The 25,915-nt window shown below is 42.5% G+C and overlaps 1 protein-coding gene across 9 annotated transcripts in view; it reads right to left on the reverse strand.

Annotated features, from left to right (window-relative positions):
- The window catches only part of SETD5 (SET domain containing 5), a 67,397-nt gene that overhangs the window by 25,114 nt on the left and 16,368 nt on the right, over positions 1–25,915 (reverse strand). For 2 of the 9 annotated variants that reach the window (XM_085323908.1, XM_085323935.1), the window contains exons 1-14: positions 20,707–20,991; positions 16,615–16,720; positions 15,734–15,945; positions 15,357–15,415; positions 14,757–14,944; positions 13,666–13,704; positions 11,187–11,429; positions 5,894–6,042; positions 5,482–5,599; positions 4,923–5,032; positions 4,391–4,637; positions 4,096–4,176; positions 1,443–1,706; positions 241–561 (exon numbers count right to left, since the gene is read on the reverse strand). In XM_085323908.1, coding sequence (XP_085180034.1) covers positions 241–561; positions 1,443–1,706; positions 4,096–4,176; positions 4,391–4,637; positions 4,923–5,032; positions 5,482–5,599; positions 5,894–6,042; positions 11,187–11,429; positions 13,666–13,704; positions 14,757–14,944; positions 15,357–15,415; positions 15,734–15,945; positions 16,615–16,720; positions 20,707–20,777 — 2,208 coding nt within the window. In that variant the 5' untranslated portion in view covers positions 20,778–20,991. Of the gene's footprint in view, positions 1–240; positions 562–1,442; positions 1,707–4,095; positions 4,177–4,390; positions 4,638–4,922; positions 5,033–5,481; positions 5,600–5,893; positions 6,043–11,186; positions 11,430–13,665; positions 13,705–14,756; positions 14,945–15,356; positions 15,416–15,733; positions 15,946–16,614; positions 16,721–20,542; positions 20,682–20,706; positions 20,993–25,915 lie in introns of those variants that run through there. The other 7 variants (XM_085323925.1, XM_085323890.1, XR_014898118.1 and 4 more) reach the window with 6 other exon arrangements.

Genomic DNA, 25,915 nt, shown 5'->3' on the forward strand with positions numbered 1-25,915 from the left:
TAAGCCCTACATAGACTTGTGGTATAGATGAGTTAGCTTCTTTCAGTCTCTGTACAGCGCTGAACAGCTTCATTCTGGCCCACGGCAAGGGCTCTTAGTCACAAAAAGGCAAGTAATGCAATAAATAAAAAGTCGTATCATTGCAAGTATAACAAAGATCTTTTTTCCCAGAGCCATTTTTTCCCCAAAGGCCACATAAAACCTCTTTTCCTCTCCCCAGCTTAAGCACTTGATAGTTACCTTTTTAGTTTTGGGGTACTTTACTGTGGCTCGATTAGACTGAGATCCCGCAGCCAGAATAACAGTTGGGTCAGATCCAGTCAGCTGTTTGCCTTCTCCTGGACCTTCTACATTACTGACATCTGCTGTGGTTACCAAGCTGGCAGTGTTTCCTTCTTCTGGGACAGCCTGTGCAAGTTCAGCTTGCTGGGAACTGGCTTGCTTCTGCCTTCTCAGTCTTTGTGCTGAACTGGTCCGGTATCGAGAGAAGCGACTTTTTGGTCGGGGCCTGGAGGGTTTTGCTGGAACAGGCTTAGTAACTGTTTTTTCTGGGACAGTGTCCTACAACATAAACTGTCATTAGTCTCAGCAGCTTTAAGATTCTTCCTTTTCTCTATATTCAAGAACAAGGACTGCGATTTATTTCTTGACGTTATCTGACCTATATAAGCTGGTTGGACCTTATTTGTATTGCCTTATAAGATGAGTTAGGACCCTTCTAAAAGACGGGCACATTTTTTCCAGTCTGCTGTGATGTTAAACGGTCAACCATAACATTCAGAACAATCTTGGTCTCAGGAGAGCAGCAGTATGTAGGTAACTACTCCCACTCCTGATCTGAGCTGACATGCATCATTGCTAAAATCTACTCTGGATGCAAGTGTTCCCTATATACAGTAGAGCCCAGATACCTGTTGGTAAAAAAAAAAAAAAAAAACCCAGCAAGTGATTTCCTCAATCACTGTAAGCATACAGCCAACTTAAAATCACATCAGTACGCAAGAGATGACCCAGTCTCTCAAGCTACTACACAGGGGGCCCACTGGCTGAGGGAGTTGGGCATGACCTAATAGCAGCCTTACAGCATCCAAAAGATCATCCAGAGAAGATGCAGCCCAGCTCTTCACAGCAGTGCATGGTGGAATTTCAATAAATTGAAACAAGACATTCAGACTGGATATAAGGGACAACTTTATCAAGAGAATAGTCATGCACTGGAAAAGGTTTCCCAGAGAGGTTGGTGCAATCTCCATCCTTGGAAATATTTGGGACAATACTATATAAAGCCCTGGCCAGTCAGGTCTGACCTCAGAGCTTGCCCTGCCTGGAGCAGGATGGACTAGAGATTGCCTAAGGTCTTTCCCAATCTGAACAATCCTATGATCAGATATGTCGCACACATGCTTGGAGTAAGCTACAGAACAGTCACTTCTTCATCTTACCACTGCTTGTGAAGACCGTCGTGTGTTCACCCCAGTACTGGCGTTATTGTTAGAAACGTTTGGAACAGCAGCACTAAGCGTTGAACTTCCATCTTCAGTTTCAGGAGTCTCTGTTTTTATCTCCTCCAGCTCAGGAGCCTCAGCACTGATGCTGAGCTCAGCATCAGTGCTGTTCCTGTCTGACGGTTGCTCTCGTCTCCTCTTTCTCTTTTCCAAGTTTTCAAACATGTGCATGATGGCTTCTACCTTCCTATCTTCTCGGGACTATAAAATACAAGAGTAAATTTAAGTCAGTACTGCAAATTATACAAATAAAGAGGAGGATACAAGAACAGATAGGGGACACAGCACAGGAGGGAGAAATCTGACCACACACTTAGGACACAACTTCCAAAGAGCAACAGCACAAGAGCCAGAAATGGGACAGAGAGAAGCAGCCCCCCCCCTTTTCCCCTCCATTTTTGTATTTTTCAAGAGGGAAAATTTCTCAGAATGCTGGTAATATAATTACATGTTCATAGAATAACTGGAAGAAGTAGACTTCGTTCTTAAATAAGAGTACTTGGATATTACTGAGTTATATTCATAAAACAGCCATAAGGAAATGCGTATTTTTGAAGAATTAAAACACATAAGACAGAATAGAGTGAAGAGACAATCTGGGAACAAATGGAGCCATTCACTAATGACCAAGCATTAGAGGTAAACATAAGCCAAAGGCAACAGAATTAAGTGAATCAGTAATTTGCATTAAATATAACACACCACGCAAACTGACTAAAATGATCCAGATTCATTCCTTCCCTGATGTCAGATGATCACACAGCTCAAAAATAAAAGCTCTTGTCCAAGCAGCTTACATAGTGGATAAGAAAAACAGAACAACGTGAGAGAGCACGGAGGCAAAAAGAAGGTATTTATTATGCAAATAGAAAGGACAGGAAATCTTATCATCTGGTAGTATCAAGATAATTGGTCATTATGTATATAAAAGGCCCTACACAATAATGCAGCAGTGACTGACAAAACAGGCTGAATCAAAGTGAATTTTAAGAGGTGGGGGCAGGTGCCTACTCAGAAGTGCCGTGGAAGAGAAAATATCTTGAACCATAGAGCAGTATTCAATCACAACGGCCTTTTACAGTTTTCTGTTCAAAAAATAGCCAATACACACAAAAATAAATTTGAGACAAGAGGAAAACTATAAATATAGGTATTCATGTGGTGCCAAGTATAGAAAACAATCTCATTAAAGGAGATTAACTGGTAAAACACATACAGGAACAAGGCTTACAGGTTCAAGGAAAACTAACACCCTACTGTGAGAAAAGATTTCTGGAATTATACTGTCCCAGAAAGAGATCAGCTTCCCTGCATTAAAAATGAAGTCTTCCCTCCAATCTTAAGGCTAATCTGATGGAAGGCTGCTTTTATTCAAATTCCAGCAGAAACTGACTCTTTTATTTTGTCCCTTAAAAAAAAAAAATCATGTGATACTCCAAGGATCTCTCTGATGAGATTAGAAAAGGGCTGCTGTACATTCCCTATGGATGGCCATCCACTATGTAATTTGCTACACTATCTTAACATTATTAAAAGCACGGCTCAAAAAATTTGCACATGCAAGACCAGTCTCTTTGATCAGAGGAAGAGCGGTGGTTAAGGTATTTGGTGAACAAAGACAACAGGGAATTCTGAGCTCTGGTATATTTTTTGCCTGGTAGAAGAAAGGAGCACTTCTTATTCATTGCTCCCCCCCCCGCCCCCGCCTTTAAAAACCTCAATGCATTTAGCAGAGCTCAGAACACCTGCATTCACATGCATAAAATATCCTAATCCAGTGAGTAATCTCAGATGCTATAGAAGGCACAAGAGATTATAGCTCCTCTTGGAAAATACAGAAAAGAACTATTTAATCACAGTTTAAAGAACACCTAAAATACTGGAGGAATAAAAAAATAACTAATTCTACTCAGTACAGAAGAAGGTAGAGAAGGGATTATGTGATAAAAGATCCAAGAGCACTAAGAAACATTTTTATCAATATTGATTAAAATGACAATGATTTGGGAGCACAAAGGGATTTCCTAGTAAAGAATATAGCTCCATGAATGCTTTCAGCAGACTTGTGCCAACCTTGCTGTTGGTGGCCCACCCTTCTAACCAACTTTTGCCAACCTCATGCCAACCTGTCTGCGTAACTATTTAGTGAACTCATACAGAGAACTTAAAGGTTAACAAACCTAACCCAGCCAGCAAAATAGATCAGTTTTAACCAGGATCAATTTCAAGTTTTGATTCATCATATAGCTCCATAAATCCCTGAGCTGGCAAAAAAGAGGGGTATCACAGGAACAGAAAAAAGGTGTAACTACTTTTCTCCAAATCTGGTGCTGACTATCTTGCTAATGGTATGTTTTAGGTTGCAGAATATCCATGAAAGAAAAAGTTAATCCTTTCACCTGGGCAACAGATCTGTCCTGGATCTTCCAAATTACTATACCCTACCAAATATCCCATGATGAGGGAACAGACTTACAACAAATTAAAGCAGACCATTAAGAGCTGGAAGGACTTAAATAACCAGCTGGACCTGCTTGGTCATGGCATGAAGCAAGTCCTAAGGGGGATGATACCCAGGAGAGGTACTTGCCCGTCGGTTGTGGACCAAGGCTCCCTGTTCATCTACAGGCTCTTCTTTCTCCTCTTCCTGTTTCTCCTCTTTATCTGCCACCTAAAAGAGAAGCCCAGATTTAGTAAGCAAAAAAAAAAAAAAAAAAAAAAAAAAAATCTGAAGCTGCTTATGTAGTGCTTTGATATCAATCTCCATATCAAAGTTTTAAAGAACGCCTGCTTCCGGTTTTTGCCCTGGAGAAACCACTGTTGTATAAACCAGACTCCACAGCACTGAATGATGAAAATACTCGGCAAAGTGTTAAGGATTTTACCTCACTGTCACTGACTGCTGCAGGTCCCTCTGGAACTTCCTCTATTTGTTGACTGCCATTCTCATCCGATGCAATGCCCTGCTGCTCCATTTCTAGTTCCTTTCGACGGGCTTTTCGACGTCGTGTTTCTGCCCCAATCAGCGTGCCTAAAACAGGTGGAGGTAGGTGTTCCGCAGCATTTGGGCTACGTTTCTGCACAGGGCAATTCCGGTTCCCCTTGTGACACGCACAGTCCACTTTATAGTTGCTGCTCCAAAACACAAACATAATTTGTGTCACTCTTCATTTCTCAACCCTTATACAGAGACATTCAATGCATCTCCTACTAAACATCTCACCACGTGCCAAAGCAAGGACAGCAGGCTACCTTATGGCCTCTATTGTAGAATATGCCAGCAGAACTGGACAGAATAGCCGGAAAATGCAATTCAGTAGAAAACGGAGCAAAATGTAGAATGCGAGGAAAGGGCTGGAGGAAGATGTCCAGTCCAGGAGGGCAGTGGAGAGCTCCTGGGCGAGGTGAAGGACTCACCAGATGTTGTACTCATAGTCAAAGGCGATGGTAACCTCTGTGTCCTTGGCAATGGTGGCAACAGCATAGATACACAGGTGGATCATCCCATCAGCAATCACATGACGAACCTTGTTAAACAAAGTAGAGAGAAACTAACATCTCCACCAGCTGCACTACTTATTTTCAAGGGGGAAGCCTCCTTCTGCAAAACAGCTCTCATCTATCACATGAATAATCATCTTAAATTGTCCATAGAAAAAAGTCTGCTTCACTGGTCTCTCACCAGTCGCTCTTATCCTGTGCTTTTCCACTTACGTTTTGTGCCACCAGCCTAACCTAACTACCATCCTGTAGCCAGAAGAGAGCTATAAAAGAAAAGTTTCCCTTCTCAAGAAAAATTCATGTTCCAAAACTTTTTCTGATCTCATCTTCTAAGTATAAACCACCAAATGAGTAAGAAATGCAGAGAATTTACCCCATCTACAACATTTTAAGTTCAATATCATAAAAAGGTAAGACACTGAACAAATGTAAAACACCTCTCCCTGATTATGGTGACAATAAAGTGGGAATTTACCTCTGCATTTGGAGTGCAGGAGCGCCTGATGAACCTGGCATCATTACCAAAGGTGCGGGCATCAACACACATTTCAACGCCATTGAACTTTGAGTAGAACAGCACAAATGGGTATGGCCTGGAGAAGAAACAAACATCTTAGTCCAAAAGTACTCAATTCCCACGGCATTTTTAACAGGTATCCCCCGCTTTACTGGAAACAGTGCCTTCATCAGTACTATTGCTCTGGAGGCGTCCGCACTTCCATGATCACAGTTTTACCATATCAACTTTAAGAAGGTTTTCATTCATAAACAGAGCATCAACTTGATGTCACGTGTTCAATTTGCTTTATCAAGTGTTTTATCCCACAGAGACACTAGTCTCTCTGTGCTATGATGCTCTCATACTAGTCACTTCATAGTACTCTTACTTTTTGAAGAAATGCCCATTGACCTCGAATTGCTGTCGTAACATAACCTTCCCTCGATACTCAATTATAAGGGTATCTAGTGCCAAGTCTCTTGCTGCCCTCAGGATCTTCCGGTGCTTCTGAACCCGTGTCACCCTTCCCAGCTGCAGCTGTAAAAAAAGTCAGAGTACAATACGAGAACTTAGACCAAAGGCCTAGACCATTGTTTCACAAAAAGCATTTTCCTACATAAAATGAAAGAATTCATCTAGTAACAGCACCTGGAAATTTTGGTCAGGTGAATATATTGTTTATTCTGTACCATTTCATCAATTGTCAACAACCTTGATAATAATTATTGAAAACAAACAAACAACGCATACTCCTTTCCTAAATCTATCAGACCAAGTATTTTAGTCTTGTAGCTTGGAGGCATAACCAGACCTGTCAGTTGCTGCTAGCAGAGAACTGTTCTCCTTAAATCGTGGGTTGTCACACACTCAGAGGAAAAACATAAGCTTTTCCTTCTACAGAAGATGGTAAGTTCCACCTAAGAAGTCAAAGACTTTAGTTGTGGCTATCTATTGCCATCCAGAAATTTCTCTTTATCTTCCTGCCCAACTAATGCTGCAGATTTAAAAACACATGTAGGAAGAAACATTTTTCAGGTAACTATTGACAGTTTGCTGAATCTTCATCATGTTCAAGTTCACCGACCCAGTATAATGGATTTTCATGTCACCATGCCTTCACAGTACAAAATCTCAACATTTAAGGATAGACATCCAAGGAAGAAGTGCTTTACAGAATAATAGAGGGAATATTATAAGCACAAAGGTATAGCTAAAACTTCTCTCACCTAAGTAGAAAAAGTACATTGTTTTTAACAGGTTGAACCTCTCTGCAAGTGAAAGCTGGGGAATTTGCAAAACTACACAATGATGGTTGATTGCCTTCCCATAAGAGCTGTGCCTGCTCTTTCCTAAGCATGCTACTCTTAAGGGGAAGAGTCTGATACTCTTCCAGAGTGAATTTAGTCAAAGTATTCTTTACTTCAGTAATAATGGTAATCATCTATCTACATTAGAAGTAAAACATGAGGTTTTGTTAAAAGCATGCTCCCAACTTTTCCAGATAAAATTCTTCTGCTTAGAAATAGCTCCTGGGCAGTCTGCTCAAACGCATAAAAGTCACTTTAGCTTAAAGGAGGGACTCAATTTGGACAACAAAAGAATGATGACTTTCTAACTTCCCTCCTGAAAATAAAGCTGATGCCTTAAAGCAGCACTCTGCCCTGGAAACCAAGTGAAACACTCTGTATTGACCGTCTTTGAAGTATTGAATCACAGACTTTACCTTTCTCTTTTGTAACATTTTTACTATACTTTGACTAAACCCTTTCTGAAAGAGGAATACTTCAATCGTTTTAATAGGACATACTGTAGACCTTAGATCAGTCAGTAAAGTAAGATTTATTTGTTGACTTTTCTCTCTCAGGTCCATGATAAAAATAGCTTTATCAAAATACTCACTTGAAACCTATGCAGACATGAGCAATGGTCATACTATTCCAGACCTGCTCTCAGAGATACATCCAATGCTTTGCAACATTTTCAGCAACTTTTTTCATACTGCTCTACTCAGACAATTTGAAAAACCCTGAATGTACATATTAGACTGAACAGCCATACAGAAGATTGCTCATCTCCTCTATCTCAGGTCCTAATAGGAGCTCACAGAACATCTCCCAAGCCCAGAGGAGCCCACTGAACTGCTATGTGAGAACCAAGTTATTTCTGGGCTAAGAAGCCACATCACTTGACCTGATTTCAGATCGTCAACCCCATCACGAGTGAACCCTAGGATAAGACAAGTTTGCATTTCCCAGGACAGAAGTAATTTTCTCTGGCCAAATTATTTCCAAAACATTAGACATACTTCACATTTTCCAATTGTGGCAGTGCAGAATAAGCAGGTGGAACTAGACTTGTTGGTCTGTTTGGCAAGAGGAGATAAGGAGGAAATATCTGAAGTTAGCAGACAAATTAGGACTGAGGCATAGGTGTGAGAAATCAGAAATCATATCCTATTTCCAGTAGGATCATTTTATTTGTTTCTATACTATCACTTGTTTTCTGTTATGATCATTTTCTAATCTAAGCTAAGTCCTAAACATGTTGTTTGGACCAGATGACCTCTAGTGGTTCTTTCCAACCTAAATTATTCTGCTGCTATGTCATATTTTCTTGTATCTTTTAGAGATGTGGGTTCACTCTGACAGCATTCATTCTCACTTCTGGCCCATGACTGACCTTTCATTATATGTCTGTGTTTGTGATCATGCCCAAGAAATGTATGTCTCAAACTGGATTACCTTCTGTGAAAGAGCTCCAATCAGACAAGTTACCTAAACAGGAAAAAGTCACTTCTCTTATTATGTTCTCTCTGTTCCTCTCACTCTGGAAAGCAACTTTGGGAACAGAAGTGAGATGAAGTGGGCTGGTGGGAGGAGAAGAAAGCCCATAAAGGAATCTCCGCATTTGTAAAACTTAGCAATTATCTGGAGGCTGGCAGAACAGGAACAATCTGATAGCATTTCTGATAAGATCCTGGTTCAGCTTGTTTTTAGTTCTCCGAGTTTAGAAATATGAAGAGGATTAGCTGCCATGCTTTCATGTGCAAAATGAACAAATGATTTTATTCATGTCATAGACTAGGGATTACTGACTCGTCATCAAAGCTGTACTGGTATTTTTGCACAGCAATACCTGCGTAATACTCTGTGGCTTTATTTTATAAAAGCACTTTTGCTTTTCACTTCAGAATGTGGAGTCAGTCAGGGGTTTGAGCTCAAGTCAGCAATTATAAGAGGCAACAGAGTGCAGCTACTGACCCTGTGTTTGGTTTGGCAACAACAGGCAGAGAAGTACTTCACTGCTTTCAATTTGCCAAGCTTCTGGCAGGAGCAAGAACTAAACTGATTTTACTTGCGACATTAAACAGCTTCAGGTTTTCACAAGTTTCGCCCTGCATCATTAGGACAGTTAAGAATTGGTTTATCCAAACATTTCAGTGATCAAAATCCCATATCCCACATGAAACTTCTAAAACCCATTCCTCCCTTCCCTACCCTTCCCTTTGCTTTGGGGAAACTTTCAGCTTCCCCCCCGCCCCACCTTAAGAATACAGGGACTGTACTTGCATCACTGTCTATCCAAACCGAATCAGTTGTGAAAGTATGCAGGGCACATATAACATTTTATTTTTATTCCTTTCTCCTCCCATCTAGAGTTTCCATAACCAAATATGGCAGTCATAATACCCATCTCATACACGTGTCTGCTATCTCTACATTGATGCCACTACTCCTCAAAATTTTCTGCTTTAAAGCAGTCACTTCCTTACCATCCAGAAAAGCTATTTTTACACTCAGTAATGATACCTAGTTAAATGGTGGCTAGTACAATCTCAAAAACCTTTTCACTTTATGTAAGAGAGATGAGACAGAAGCAGCAGAAGAAAAATATAAAGCATAGGATGAAAGATCAAATACTCCCTGATGGTCATTCCTCATCTCTGCCAGTTATCCTCCTCTCAACACTCCACAGCAATCCACTGAGCAGAGAAAACAAGGACATAAGGGCTGAAACGCAGCAGCCTATGACAGCCTGACAGCCACCCAGTATTTCCTCAATATCCAAGAGGTGTTACAAAGCCACCAAGCCTCTATTATACTTTCTCAACATACAAAATGATAGATACCTAACTACAGCTTGTTTAGATTAACTGCAGCTCATTACACAGTTTTGCAGCTTTTAATCCTTTTTGTTTCTTTGGAATGCATCACATTTGGATTCTTCTGATTTAGTACGCTGGCCACTCTCTCGCTATGGGAAAGTCTATACCTGTACAGGAAGGGAGAGAGCAGAAACCATGACAAAAGCAGCGAGAGTACTTGTGTACGGTGTCTTTTATAATGATCTATCCCTGCTGTCTTCTATGAGGGTGAGGAAAGGAAATGACATACTTCTTGAGTTTTGGAATAAGCCCTGAAATAACTAATGTGAAAGAAGCAAAAGGTATAGAAATTTAGATTTGGAAAAAAAAAAAATCTTCAGAGAAGCAGAAAATTTTCCCCTCCTGTATTTCCCCAAAGTTGTCCAATCTTAAAAGACTACTCATAGCCATGTAAAAGTTAATCTCCAGAAGTCTTAGAGAGAGATATAAACAAAGATTACTCTAGAAACAGGAAATGGAGGAAGAAAATTGGGTCCCCTTTCTGTATTCTCCTTTATTATTATGTGCACAGAACAGAGGTTCTGTACTGTCTGGGGTGCTTCATCTACATGAAAGCATAGGGAAAAGCAGGAGGGAGCACATGAACTTCAGACAGAGTTGAATCTGCTGATAGAACCAGACACGATTCAAGCACAAATTTCCACCTGGTATTTCAGTTTCTGACTCTGTTCCCCTTCTACAGGAGAGGTGCCATATGCATGTTTTGGAGTCCATCATTTTGCAGTTTCACCTATTTCCATTCAGTTCAAGGAATGGCCCACAAAATCTAGGCCAAAACAAGCGGGAATGCTACTCTATTCAATAAAGCATGAACAGATGAACGGCTGTGTGGTGGTGTCAGTCCTTTCCACCACTCTTCTCAGCTGATGTTTATTTTCCTGTTTGTCCTAGGCTACATGTGCTGTGTGAACCCGGCAAAATACCAGTCACTGAACATCAAGAGAAAGAACTGGGGACACAGTCACCGTAAAAAAATAAAATAAAATAAAATAAAATAAATAATCAACTGTCATTCTGGAGTAGTTGAAAATTACCAGTCCAAATACTTCAAAAGCCTGGAATAAAGTTGACAGGTTTTTTGACAATAGTTTTGCATACAGCATTAGCCAGAAAGGGGTGGGGGAGGAAGAAGGGAGAAAACATCTCAGCTGAAAAGCAGGTTATTTTTTATTTCCAGCAAGTGATAGATCTGGTTCCGCCCCAAGCCATTCGGGCACCAAAACCACATACGGTGAAATACCTGTGAATTGTATCACAGAATGGTACAAAGGCACAAAACAACTTAGCAACTCTGATGTGGCGGAATGCAAGGATTTCTGAATAAATACACAAAGGCAGCCTCATGAGCATGATGCTGGTATTTTGCCTACTTCTTTTCATAGGAAATCTGCCCTTACCAGTCTTTGGAATTTGAATTAATATCATGACCAGCTATGATATTCTTGCTCACCCACACCTAATGGCTAGAAAGCAGAGAACTTGACCTACCCCACACTTCTGCCACATCGGTTCTTACCTGCATCTGGGACCCAATAACAGTATTATTGCAGGCCAGCTCTGTTTTGTTGATCGTGTCTAGCATAGCAGTTTTGCCCATGTACTCTTTATTAGAGTTTAGATGACGTTCCAACAGGTTCTGCACATCAGCGCTGTACTGGTTAGTAAAGGCTTCTTCATACTGATCTGTCCAGAGTCGTATTCGATTCTCCCACCCTTCAGCTGTGTTTTCATCCAAGGCATGTGCTTCAGAAGGGGAATTCTGCACCAAATAGCAAAGGATGAATGGCTAACATAAAACGAGGAAAACCTATCTGAGCAAATGAGTATCTATTCCAACCTAAGAAACTGCTAGTTATGAGGACACTGTTTTCAGAACCTCCATTCTCCAGAATATTGTATTTCTGCTACTCAGAAATTTATGGAAAACTCTGGGCACGACTAAGACCTCTTGCAAGTTGGTGCTTGGCACCATTGCACATAGGAAAAATAGAAGTTCTTTAAAAGACTCTTTAGAAACATCATTAAGCAGATTGAAAAAGCAAAGGAAAAGAACACACAAAGGCAAATAAACCTCATGCAGGCTTGTCCTACAATCAATGCACTCATATCCAATATAGCTACCTGATGCTGATTGTATCTGAATCTTTGCAGAGACTGATCCCAAAATATGCAAGGGAATAGGAAGATTGTCTAGTCTAGGGTCACAATAGATGTCATGGGCACAAGACGTGTTTCTGGGCTATTCTACATACAGATACACAGATGGAGGCATAGAAACAAGTGGAACAAGATATAGTTTCTTCCCCCATCTTTAAAGACAGATCTTTGTCCTCTCGTTACACTCCTTAACTACTGTTTGTTCCCATCTGCTATTCCCCACCATCCTCTTATTTCACTTACACTTAACAAGGACACAAAAAGAAAATATTAACAGAATCACAGAATCAGTAAGGTTGGAAGGGACCTCTGGGGATCATCTAGTCCAACCCCCCTGCTCAAGCAGGGCCACTTAGAGCATGTTAGACAGAGTTGCATTCAGGTGGGCTTTGAATATCTCCAGAAAAGGAGACTCCACAACCTCTCCGGGCAACCTGGCACAAGAACATGCTTGATAAAAATGCAGATTTAAGTGGTTTATGAAAGAGGAAAACTTTTTTTTAAAAGAAAAAAAAATTTGAAGGAAAACAAAACAGGCAGACATTTTAACACAAAATAAAGCATCTTTCTTTGGTTTGGAATATCACAGCTGTGCCCATCACTGAGTACAGAATGGGATAATCATAACATTGCTATCTTGTCCTCTCTTCTCTGCCACTTACTGCACGCACTTACTCACTACATTTTATCTCTAATTAGAGTATTGCTCTGTGTGTGACTGATACCCAAATACACTGCAGGAGTTCTGAACCTGACAAAATTCTGGGCAAGTGTAGATCAGTAGTACATAAAAATGGAATGGACAGATGAAAAACAGCCAGAGCAAGACAAGAGCTCAGCCTAATACTGAGCAGGTTAGAACTGCAAGTCCTAAACAGTGTAAAGAAGATAAGAGAAGGTAAAAAAATCAGATAATCCCATCTGGCGAAGGGAGGGAAAAAAGAAGCTGGTAAAAAACAAATTCAAACTTCAATGGTAACTTGAAAAATAATTCAAGAAATTCAACAAAATACATTCCAGAGGTCAATAACTTAACAGGATCCATAAAAGACTGAGAAATGTGTAACACATTTTAGTGACAGGAACCACTGAATAACAATCATTATTTTCATCACATATTAAAAGCATAAGAGTTTTCAGGTATCCTTATGTTCTCAAGACACTTGGTTACTACGGAGGTAGGTGCACACAAACACCACAGAATTGTCCCATTTCCTCTGACTCACCTGCTAGCAACCAGTCAGCTAACAATACTGAGGCCAGATGGAATCGAGTCTGAACTTTAAGGCAATCTTTATGTCTCCAGGACATATTTAGCTCCAAAATTAAGCCCTACATTTTGTCAAATCTTTCTGTTAGATAGCCACACCCAATACTATAAAAAGTCAGAAATAAATACATCCTTCAACCCATCCCTGGTAAGGGGATGTGGAGAGGAACAAAGCAATACTGCTAGGGACTCCAACATTAAATATGTGCCAACTTAAAATGCCCAAACTTAAAGTATCCTTGTTGCAATCAAATGGTAACTGACCACACAAGAGAGCAGCCACAATCAATTCTGCATTCTTATATCAAACACCCAACTCTCAGCTACCATGAATCAGTCTCACCTCTTAAAGACATCTGCCTTGCAGAAAGTGATGAGCCATCTAAAGTAAAAGCAAAGTTCAGGGGATAATTCCTGTGATACCCCTTTGAATAGTGGTACATGATAAGGCTTGGGATTATTCTAAGGCTGGTACCACAATCAGAAATTCCCCAGGCAAATCAAGAGAGGAAGAAAACTACAGAAAAAAACCCCACTACCATCACAGAGGCTTTTCAATTCTACTCACCTTCATCCTCAGAGACTTCCGTGAGCCCTCTCGAAAAGCCTGTACCCAGAATAAGGAGGAGAGGAGAGAAGGGGAAAAAGAAGGAAAAAGTGTTATATAATCTTTACTCAGAAGTAAGACTCCCAGAACCACACTGGATCTTACTCCAACAGGTTAACTCTTAACAACAGATGGCAAAAACAACAGGAGGACCTAAACAAGAAGCAATGGACTTGAACAACAGGATTCCACAATACAGATTCAGTGGAAGCTGCAAAAGAGTTTGACAGCCAGGATTTCTGAACCCAGAAAGCCTGCCTCACACTTTTTACAAAATCTAAAGATCAACATCAAAACTGGCCCCACTAATCCCACTTTGGCCATTTCTTCTGTCAGCAAATGAATTGAACTGGTTCATTAAAAAAAACAACACACTTGAGAGCTCACATGACTCCTGTTCCCAATCTTTTAATTAATCAACTCTGCGCCTACCAGAAGAACTTCAAGGGAAGCTTAGCCTGGGGAAAATCATGGTAAAGCCAGCAGATGACAGAAAGGAACCAGCTGCTCCCACCTGGATTCCAGCATCAATTCAGAACATTCCAGACCCCCAAACCAAGACAGTAAAGTCATCTCTCAGATGTTCATCACTACCTGTCTCCACACAGGTGTAAGCTCTGTCATTGAAGAACAGCACCAAGAAGCACTGCTGGCCAGATCCTTAATGTAATTCACTAAGAACTGCCCTATTCCCTTCATACTTCATTCTATTCAGAGATTTCCCTTTTCCAATAAGCAGACAGACTCCAAAAGCTATTCTCCCAAATCTTAATAGAACAGAAGGGAGAAGATAGTGAGTCAAAGCCCCTGAGCATAAATGCACAGTGCTGAGAAACAAGTGTGGAGTATCAGACAGGTAATTTATAAACTAACAGTCATATGTTCTAGCAGTTCACAAAAGTAGCGTCACATTATGACCCCAGAAAAATCAATTCCTGGTAGGACAAAACCTTCTTGCCTATTACCAAAAAGGCCCTCAAGGGCCAGTCTGTTCTCAATGCTCTACACAGCTTTTGGTCAGAACTGTAGCAACTTCATTTTATTTCACATACTTTGATCTTTTTGGCCTTTGGAGCAGTGCGAGCTTTTTCTGTACTCCTCTTCCTCTTCTTAGGTTTGCTTCTACGGACGCGGTTGACAGTCAGAGTGATGCTTGTAGGGGTGTGCTGTGTGGCTGTGTACAGCACCGTAGAGGGAGATAGTTCTTCATCCCAGCTCTCAGTTGCACTGCTGTCCCCACCTACAGAGAGGAGTGCTTAATTAGCAACTTTATTCTCTATTCCATAGAGAACAGCTTACCCCCTATGTTCGTTTTCATCAAGATGACTTGAAGGATCTGCCTTCTCTTTATCTGAGAAAATTTTACCACCTCAATTTTCCCTCCCAAATTGGGAACAGGACCCCCAAACTTGTGATATCTCACTGAATGGCACCGATACACATCTCACTTCTCTGTTCACAAGGTAATCTGATCTCCCCCAGAGCTGACTGGGATGAGATGAAAGGAAAAGAGAAAATCCCAATGGTTGAGAGGAAAAGAACATTAGAAGGCACTGATCACAATAGGATGATTACAGCAGCGAAAAGACAGCAAGACCTTGCAGAAAGAAATGAAAAAATCACCATCATCAGAATTACAGCTTCAGACTCACCTGACACGTTGTCCTGCTTCCGGCGGCGGAGTCTGATCACCTTCCCCCTGCTCATTCCTCTGCCAAACGAGAATGCACAATTGAAGCTGGTTTGTAGGAGTAAAGTCACTTGAAATTCAACAGGATGTCACAAGATGCGTGCCCTCAGTGGGGCCCAGGATGATAAGAACATCGATTTAACATCCTCATCTCCACTCCTGGTGCCACCAACACTTGTCAGGCTGACAACGCAAAGGAGGAGGGTCAATACTAGGTAAAGCACTGGAAAGAATGCTCCAGTTAGCAAAAGGAAGTCCATCCCGCAGCCCAAATGTGACAGTTTGGCATTAGAAGTCAACATGAGGAGCAGTCTGGATCTGCACTGCACCAAAACTGACCTGCACTTTTCACACTTGAGGAGGAAACCATCTTGAGAGACACTGCAGTGGCACCAAGTGGGAATTGATTCTCCTTCCGAGGAGCTCTCGCTGTCCCCAGAGTTCTCCTCATCAGGTGAGTGCAGGCCATTCAGTTCTGCACGAGGTATAATGGTCTGGACAGGAGGAGAGGCTGGTGGCGTTGGAGGAGGAGGGGCTCCATAATTATGATCCTGAAAATAAGTATTTGCGGTACTACTTTTAACATGGAGATAAGATGCTCAGAAACAAAAGTCCCAAATCCACAGTTCCCAACAGGCACAATAGCCTGAACTCCTGAATCTACCTTAAAAGGTAAAGCAAAAGGTCTGCTAGACGAGATTTGTTTTCCTCTGCATCAATGAATTAAATTGAAAACCTAGGAAAGCAACTAGACTATTTTAACACTAACTGTTAAAATGCCAATTATCTGAGACGACCTGTTGTCCATCCCATAGTTTCAAAACATGCTCTGACTCTCCCCAACTTTCTCGTCATTTCTTATAACTAAGTCACCAATATGAAAATCTATGTAGTCAAAACTTGTATAAATACTGTACAATAAATCAAACAGGGCATAAAAATACCATCAGGAAAATATTGCATATCTATACCTTATTTATACACTTCATTCAGTTAAAAGCTATCATCTAGAACACTGATAAAGCTTGCTATAGAGCACATGAGGGGTCACAGATGATAAATACACAAGATACAACATGTATGGCATAACTCAACCACATGTATTCCCTAATAAGTAAGCCAATAAAACCTCCTAAGGTGTAATGAGGAAGGAACTATGGAACAAGGAAACAAGCAGAGCAAACAGTAAAGAGCTGATTCACTGCAGAGAGAGTACTCACTGCGTAAGGCAGCCCGCGATAGCTGTGTTTCTGGGTGGCCCCATAGCCGTGGCTGGAGTACACATTCTTCTCACTGACAGCTGGACTAGCTTCCACAGACTCTGGGCTGCAGAAAGGGCCAGAAGCAAAACCCATCAATATATCATCTTCCATTGCCAATATTTCACTGCTCCTTCCTATTCAATATATAAGCTCAAAATGAAGAAACTTCATGAAATCAAGGCGTATTATGCACTTTACTAAGCATCCTATGTGCAGAAGTTGGATAGACAGAATGAACCTATTTTCAACAGAGAACAAGCAACTGAGGAAGGACCACCCTGGATAACTCCTGCTACATTAAACTGGTTCTCAATCCAAGAAATTAAAAAAAGAGTAAGAACCAAGAAATAAACCCAACTTCCTTAGCTATAATGAAACTGAATATACTTTAGCATTCGCATCTGAATTTAGCCAATCTTGAACTCACTGGACTGAAAACTACTGCCATATTATTTCTACAACAGCTTTTTTCAGAAAGCAGCTAAGCAGCTTTCCTGCATCTATGCCTGTTCTCTCTCTCTCAGATACTAATTGTTAGCCAAGACCAATGTCCTGTGATAAAGTCTGCAGAAAAGCAGCAGCTGTCCTGACAACAACTAGCAGGAGCTGGAGACTCCTGTTCCAAAGAGCAAATGAAACTCATGACTTGCACAGAGCAAATCTGAATTGTCTGTGGCTGCTGTCTGTTCTTTCTATAGGCAACACAGTGTGCAATGCGCTGAATAGGAAATTTGCTGCTGATCGGGTACAATGCACTCTTCCACCACATGGTGGTGAAAAACAGCCCAAAATGAGAGAGATACCCTGCTACTAGCAAAAGGCTGCAGAAACCCTACTAAGAGAAGGGATAGCTGCAATTCAGCGCAGGGAATAGTAAGTAGATATGGAGGCTATGGATAAAACACTACCAGGGAAACACGCTCTCTATTAAGAGCTTTCCACGGGCAGATGGAAGTCAGCTAACCTCTGACTAAGAGAAGGGATAGCTGCAATTCAGCGCAGGGAATAGTAAGTAGATATGGAGGCTATGGATAAAACACTACCAGGGAAACACGCTCTCTATTAAGAGCTTTCCACGGGCAGATGGAAGTCAGCTAACCTCTGCGTATACAGAAGTAGGGTCCGTATCAGAATAAACGGAGCATTATCAAATAAAATCCACAGCTAAAATCTTCATCAAAATTATAGCATGGAGCTGAACAAGCAGGAAAAATACAGGAAAGGAAAATTTTACCTGGAAACTCTGCTTCTCTGACGAGATCTTGGAGGACTTTCAGGGGTCCTACATTGCCAGCAAGACGCGGGCAGAGCTCCAGAGCTCTAATGCCCAGTCGTCATGCATGGGGCAGTGTTTGGGCACCACCCAAGAAAACTAACCTCTGTGCCCTTTGGACTTCCTCTTCAGCTCTTGAAATCTCTGCTGCACTGAAATTCGCCCCACCCTGCCACTGAACCTGACCTACGCTAACATACTAACTTTCCAAGGTTCTGACTTTTTCTGGAGCAAGGTGAACCAGGCTTTTGGTCGTTAAGCAGCAATAATGTATTGCACAAAACTGTAGAAATTAGCAGGCCTTTGATCTATTGAAATCCTACATCCATCCTTCAGAATTCAGGCAGATGGCATCATAAATTCAGCTAGTTTTCAATGTAGCTAGTCACCTAAATTGTTAGGAGCAGAAGATACAGGTGGCGATCCCTCCCAGAGGACATATTTCTTAATAAAGACACTGTGTGGAGCTTGTCGTATAGTCCAGCCTTGCTGGATCATCACAACAACAGTCCTTTAGGATTCCTAGATTGGTACAGAGTTAAATCCATCCAGGTTTAATCTTATTTTCAGAAACAACATTAGAAGGAAAAGAGCCCAAAAAGCCTAAGCCATGGGTCTGTCCTCTGCCCAGGTCACCCCATCTTCCTAACAATAGTAAACCTACAACACTAGTAATGCTAATAAGTTGGTACTAATAAGTATCAACAATGAGACTTTAAGGTTGTTGGTGCAACAGTATCCAAAGGCAACAAGGCCAGGGGCCCATGCTTCCTCATCGGCACGAAAAACACTGCAACCCTGCAAGCAGCTTCAACATCTTCCAATATGCAGAGTCAGATTAACATAGCAAAGGTAGTCTACAGCCTCCAGAGCACCCTTAGAGACTATAAAACACATATTTTTCAGCATTTTCAGCTCCCCTCTGAATCAGCATGCAGGGGAGGATGTTAAAGCTCAACTTGAAAAGAGGTCAAACTAGTTTCCCATTTACCTTTCCACTACCTTAATGATAAATGAAATCAATGCCTTGTAACAGCCAAGAAACTTGGATACCAGACTTACGTATTAGACTTTCAGAATTTCAAAGGACAAGTGGAAGACAACCTTAAATTTGAACACACTCATGAAGGGATACTTCAGCAGGGAAGCAACAGGGCAACAACAGAAAGACCAGAAATAAAGTCCTGGCTTTCCCTATTTTTAAAAAATGGGGAGAGCGCCCAACTCAGAAATCCTCAAAAGCCGTTTCAGAAAGTAATCTAGCCTGCCTCAGGTTAGGCCTATGCATTTCCTTAAAACTAAAACATGGAGAAAAGTAGCTTTTCAGAAGGTTTCTAGGCAGTCTTTTTGATATTTAAATGTAACAACTGACATGGATAGGTATGTCTCCCCTCTCTATCATACTCAACTCTGAAGACAAAGCACATTGAACTTGAACAGACCTTTTACCACCCTTTTTCCTGTAAGAAATAGCTTAACATTCCTGAAAGCTGAGTCTTTAAAGTGCTGGAGTGGGAGAATCATGGTGACAAGAAATACTGAATGTTAAACCTTGCAAAGCAAAGGACCAGATTAAGTCACTGATCAGCAGTTACTTATTAGACTGACAACTCTTAAAAATGACACAAAAATACAGACTTTTGGATAAAAGAAAACATCATAAAAAGAAAAGGATGCCTAGAATGGAGTCAATATGAAGATGGGCAAAAAGCAGCATTAGGAAACCTTGTAGAGTCTGTATAGAATCAGGGCAAGATGGAAAGGAAAAGCAACGAGTCACACTCTAGTCCATTGCTCTTAAAGCTCAAAATTAGAATGTGGAGCATTATTTGTGTTCTACACTGACCAAACTGATATGCAGGGATCTGCACAGGAGGTACCTTCAAATTTTACATGGGAAATCCTCCTCCTCAAATAGGCTTTTTAAAAGAGACGGTGCTGCTCATATTTCAAAGATGGATGCAGGAAAGCAGGGGGCAGAAGCACAAAAAAAAAAAAAAAAAAAATCACTTCAGCCCTTCCTCTTACTCCCTACAAAAACACAATACTCAGTTGACACCTTATTAACAAGGATTTTAAGAAAAGATCACTATGTAGTATTTTCAGGATTTGAAACATTATCTGACTCCTGCAAAGCAGTATCTTTTTTTAAAAAATGGTAGGCATCCTCCCCTAGCAAGGTATAGTACTGTGGTGACACATCAGCAAAAGGGGCACCTGTGACAGGGACTCTGAAGGATCGCCCCCCAAGGTGCTCTTCTTGGGACATGCTAAAGGGGCAGAAACAACATACATAAAGGCTTCTAGAGAGGCAGATGCTGTCATACATCCTCAGCCAAGCTCCAAGTTGGTCCAGAAGCCAGACAGTCATGTAGGCATGGCACTCAGTCTCAGCTAACAAGCTCTGCTGCAAGACAGGCTCAGCATACTGATCCTGCATATTATAGTTTTTGAAAAGGAGCTGGCTTGTGTCTAGCCAGCTTCAAACATCAGTCCAGAAAATGTACAACTGCCTGCACTCACACATGCAGACATACTAGCCAGGCTCATATTGAAATCAGAGCGAAGCACTTCACGTTTTTGCAATTCCCCTTTTGCCTGTCTCAAACTTACCAATTTTTGTAATACCTCATTTGTTAGGTGTTCAGAGCCTGCCTCTACATTCACCCCTCAGACAGGCAGCGGGCCAGCACGCCCGTTCTGCGAGCGCCCCAGCGCCTGCCCCGACCCGGCAGTCGCGCTCGGACCCCTCCCGTCCTCCTCGGGGCAGCACTCACTCCGATCCTGCGGCCATGTCGGAGTAGGACGTATCTGGTGTGGTGACTCCCAGAGGGATTGCAATGCTCATGACGCCCGTCGGGGATCACGGAGTCCAGAGGGCAGCGACTGGCCGCTCCGAGGGCGGAGAGGAGCCGCAGAGCCTCGGCCAACACGTCACGGACATGGGGAAACCTACCGGGGAGAAATAAAGCGTTGCATCTTTGTAACAGCACGAGGCCTCCCGGTACACCCCCAAAGAAGGCTTTAAGTAGAAAATGAGCAGAAACGGATCGCCAGCAAGTGCCACGCTGCACTGTTTTTTGTTTTTTTTTTTTTTTTTTACTTAATTTCCATATCTGGGGCTGGGGAAGGAGTAGATGCAGCTTCTTACAGTCTGGGGGTGACACGAAGTGAGGCACTGCCACAAGGCCAATCGGGCCGTTCCCCCCGCCGCCAAACTCTGCGCCCGCTGTCGCTCAGGCCACGTATCAGCTCCTTTTGCATAGACGCAACCGCCGGCACCCATCGCCCCAGCCCTCCACGAACACTTCCTAGCTCCTTCCCAAACAAGTCGCAGTCAAGTCCTCTTCTGGGAGGACAACGAGCACAGAGGAGGCGGCGGCTGCTCTGAGACACCTCGCTCGAGACCGGCCTGCGTTTGCATTCGCTCTGCCTACGGCGAGGGCAAGCGCCCGACCCGCGGGAGCGCGGGCAGGCTCCTCCGGGCGCGCGAGGGCGGCCCCGCAGGCTGCCCCCACGGCCGAGGCCGGCCGGCCGGCCCCGACGCGGAGGGCCCCCGACTTTCCGAAATCCCGGCTGAGCCCTCCCAGCAGCAGGGCCACGTCAGACGTCTCGGCGCTCGCCCATAGGCGGCCGTGACGAGAAGCGGCGCGGCGCCATTGGGCCGGCGCCGAGCCCAGGGTGAGTCACGGCGGCATCACGGGGCGCAGCCGCGGCCGGGCCGGGGCGACGCGCCGCAGCCCGCCGGGGGCGGCAGGAAAACCCGCGCCGAGGCTCCACCTTTCCTGCTGACCGCAGCTTTTCGCCAAGGCAGCCAGGGGAAGCGCTGGGAAACGTCGGCTTCCAAGGGCTGGACACCGAGCGGAGACAAAGCAGCAGACGTTCCTCGTTACGTAAATAACCCCAGCGAAAGTTAATCACAGAGCTGGTTTTTATGCAAGCCTAAAGAGAACTCCCACAGTATACAGAAGTGCTGCCTTTCACAGTACCCAGTGAAGCAAACAAAGCTCCAAAACCAGAGAAAATGGTAATGATTTAGGAGACAGGCTATGGCCACAACCATCCTCTCTGCAAGCTAAACTTTAACCGAAATCAGAATAGCCTCGAATGACTTTTTGCAGTCCTCCCGTGGACCTAGGCAGCGTGGTTTTGTAAGGCCTGCAGAGCACGACCCAAACGAGACGGCTTTCGGTTATAACCTACGGTCACGTGCTCACTGGCAGCTCAAGGATTTTGCCAACCAGCCAACAAATACTCGGGCTGCAGAGAGCCTGGGAGGCAGCTCTGCTGTGGGCAGCAAATTTCTCACAGGGAACTTGCTCTGGATGCGATAATCCAGTGATTGCTTATTTAAAAACAAACAAAAAACATATCAGTATCTTGTAAGCAGATCACTACTAGGGCAAATGTAGGAACATACGGGAGTCACAAGGCTGAGATTTCCCATGCAATATTCCATTTCTCTCTTGCCTGGGAAGGCAGGCCTTCCTTACCACCAGGAAATAGCTTCCTTTAGAGAAATCTCTTTCTGTTAATATATCACAGGCACCCAGAGAACTGCAGTAGTAGCGTGTAAATATTTCTAAGTCGTCTGCAGTGACTCCCTTTTATGCCACAAAGGAATGGTCTCAAAGGGAGGGCGCAGAGAAAGCGAGCAGACCTGGACCGAGCTCACAGGCAACCCCACAAACCCAAGAGAGCTGAGGCGTTCCAGGGCATTTTTCTGAAGAAAAGGAACTTCAAGCAATGTCCCATTTACCCTTTCCTGGGCTTGTTACAAATCTGATTTCTGCAAATCTGTATATAAAAGGAGCTAAAGAATACTGCTTTTATTTGAACAGAAATGAAGGTACATAGTTCACCGGCTAACCTGGCCTAACCCTGGGGACAACGCAGCAAATAAAATCCCTCTCTTCGATGCTCTATGTTTTTATTAACAGACAGTCCTCTGTCCGCAGGGAAGCTGCTCCAACTGGATTAAGCCGCAGCCCTAGGTAAGACAGTTAGCCTAAGCAGAGACTCCCACCCAAGCACGGGCAACACAGTGCTCAGGGTCTCCAAGGCCTTACAGAGGCCACTTCTCCAGTCTCCTGAAGCGTGTGCGTGTGTAAATCAAACAAGGAAAACGTGCATCATCCAGAGACAGTATCAAAGATCCAAAAATGGCACCCTGATCCCCAGCATCTGGCAGCTCCCATCGTCAATCCTCCTGAGCTTTTTTGCCTACAGCATAATATACTGCACAAGTTCAGTTAAAAAAACATGTCTAGGGAAATTCAGAAGCCGGTACAAACCCATGCCTTACAGTGACAGGTACTAGCCAAGAGGACAATCTCAGCAGGACACAACAGGGAGCAGGAACAGGGAGGTAGATAAGCCCACCTTCTCCTTTCTATATCTCCTCTAGCTCCAGAGTTTCTGAAGTTTGAGTTACTGGGATGCAGCCACACTGACTTCAGCCACCAAGTGAGACAGACTCTACTGCTAAAATGTAGCTAAAAAGCTACTGACATTTCCTCTTTCATCCCTAATTCACATACAACTCTGGCTAAAGGTTAAGAAACTGGTACAAGTTCCACAGTGTCTGAAGTATCCCTTCCTTTTAAGGGATTTTTTTTTTAATTATCTTTTAAACACGTCCCTGGATTTTTTGCTGTTGATCTCTTGCCTTGCCTACAACCATAAGCAGCTGCCAGCAGTCTGAGACTCAACCATTACAAACGCCAACCTTCTGCCTCTTTGGGACTCAGCAGAATTTAAAAGCTTCAGGGTGACTTCCAGATTCAGTATTCACAGGAATATTTTTGTCAGTCTTGGGATAACTGTGACAAATTCAGAGTAATTTTTCATGGAAAAAACTTTCCATCAAGAATTTACAAACACCAACCCATTTCAGCCCAATAGTCCCACTTCTGGAAAAGCGAATACCAAAAAAAAAAACCATGAACTACAAAACAAAAGGTTAGACAAGGCTAATGCTAGCTCGATTGCTTTTATGTTTGACCCAGGAGCACTTGCTCAATCATCGCCAGGGCTCCGATTTTGACCTTTGTTGCTGCTGGCTGATTTGTACTTTCAACTCTGACAACGTAACATTCACAACGAATTGCTGCGACAAGTCTCACAACTGCCATCCAAGGCCACACCACCTTCAGGCTAAACTACGGTGTGGCATTCATGAAACTTTCCCTACAAACACCCAAAACGTTTGCATGCACAGAAAATACTTGAGTGAGATCAAAACGTTCACTCATTGAACTGGCTGATTGACTTTATGTACAGGTCAAAAGCATAGCTGCATTTATTGGATGTAAAGGATCGAAAGGAAAGATGCTAAGAGACTTATCCCTCCAATCCCTAAATTCCTTCCTATCTCTCCCCAAAAATATACAGCCATGTAAGAGGGAGAAAAGAAAGCCAAAAAAAAGAAAAAAAAAGTACACTCCAGAGCCACTGAAAAAAGCTTTCCTAGCACTCAAAAATGTGATGCAAATTTGATGAGCTTCAATCACAGCACGAACTTGTCTTCCTCATGATACATTTTTTCTACATGATTCTTTTTTTTTTTTTTTTAATCAAATGGAAGTAGGAAGTTTCATGGCCTAAAATGAAATACTTTACTTTTGAAAATACAGTATTAAAAATATTTTTTATATTTTGCATGTTTGACAACAGTACTCCTGTCTCCTAAGCTAGTCATACCAGTATAAAGGCACTCAGTCTTCCCTAACATCATCAAAATGTCTCAGATGAACATCCACTTGCACAACTACCATTGCCTTTGATCAATTCTCAACTCAGGTCACAAACTAAGAAACTCACCTCCAAACCAAAATCATAAATGGTGGCCTTGAGTATAAAGGTATGTTATTCAATTATTTCAGGCATCCTATATAACAGAAAACACTAAGAAATCTGAACCGGCCAAGTGAAGGTTAGGTAACACCTGCTATAAGATAATGTAAATTTAGTTTTCAGAACTCCGTTTAGGATTTAACATTAGTAGCATTCCCTCAGTCCCCTTCCACAAAAGCTGCCTTCCATGTTAAAATAAAAGAGACAAAAAACTTACTGCTGGAAAGTTATTTCCTTATTTCTATTGTTAAAATCAATATTAGCAGACAATCAAACAAGGTAAATAAAGCAATGTGCTAGAGCTTCCTTCAAGATGTGTTTGTTCCTGTTTTCACCAGCAGCTTTATGAAGCCATGCTTCCTGTCTCATAGACACCTCTGGTCACTTGTGGTCCTCAACAGCTACCGACCAGCTCTACATAGTATTTGTGAACTGTGGAAAACTCATCACCTGACAGAAATCCTGGACACAGACCCACAGACTGCAATCGCTACCCACATTTAGATGTTCAGATGGATTACAACATCATTTGGTAAATGCTCAGGTTATGTTACAGTTTCTGGTGGGAAATAACACTCCCCTTGTACTGTTCCAGGATCACAGAATAAAGGGTAAATAGCTGTCAAATACTGGGAGGACAGAGAGATTGACCCTGTTTCTCTGCACAGTTTAAGCGCACGTCTAAGTCTACATCTACAGAGGCCTTAAAGTACTTCAATGTCATGCATTCAGCATCTCATTCATTACTAAGGACAGTGAAATGGTAACTGTACATAACACATCATGGGTAAAATGAGAAAAATACTTTTTTGATGATATAAAACCTCAACCTATCTTTCATGGTAAGGATGGGGAAGCCTCTCTGCTCACAGAAACAGAGACTATCTCTCACACACCTCCTATTTGCATACAGCAAAGGAAAAAACAAGAACTTCCTTTACAACCCTCCAAACCTAACAGCTGCCCCAGGGATTTGATTTCCAAAAGCAGACATGGACCCAAGACTTTTGACAACCCAGGATTCCTAGCGTCTAAATGATAACTGCCATACTCTTCTCAATGCTTGGCCAAAGGCCTATGAGTCATGTATATATGATGAGCTCTGTATATAATTCCACAAACCGCACATCT

Source organism: Rhea americana, unplaced genomic scaffold (assembly GCF_003343005.1).
Source record: "Rhea americana isolate MKP2758 unplaced genomic scaffold, rheAme1 scaffold_120, whole genome shotgun sequence".
Lineage (NCBI taxonomy): Eukaryota > Metazoa > Chordata > Aves > Rheiformes > Rheidae > Rhea > Rhea americana.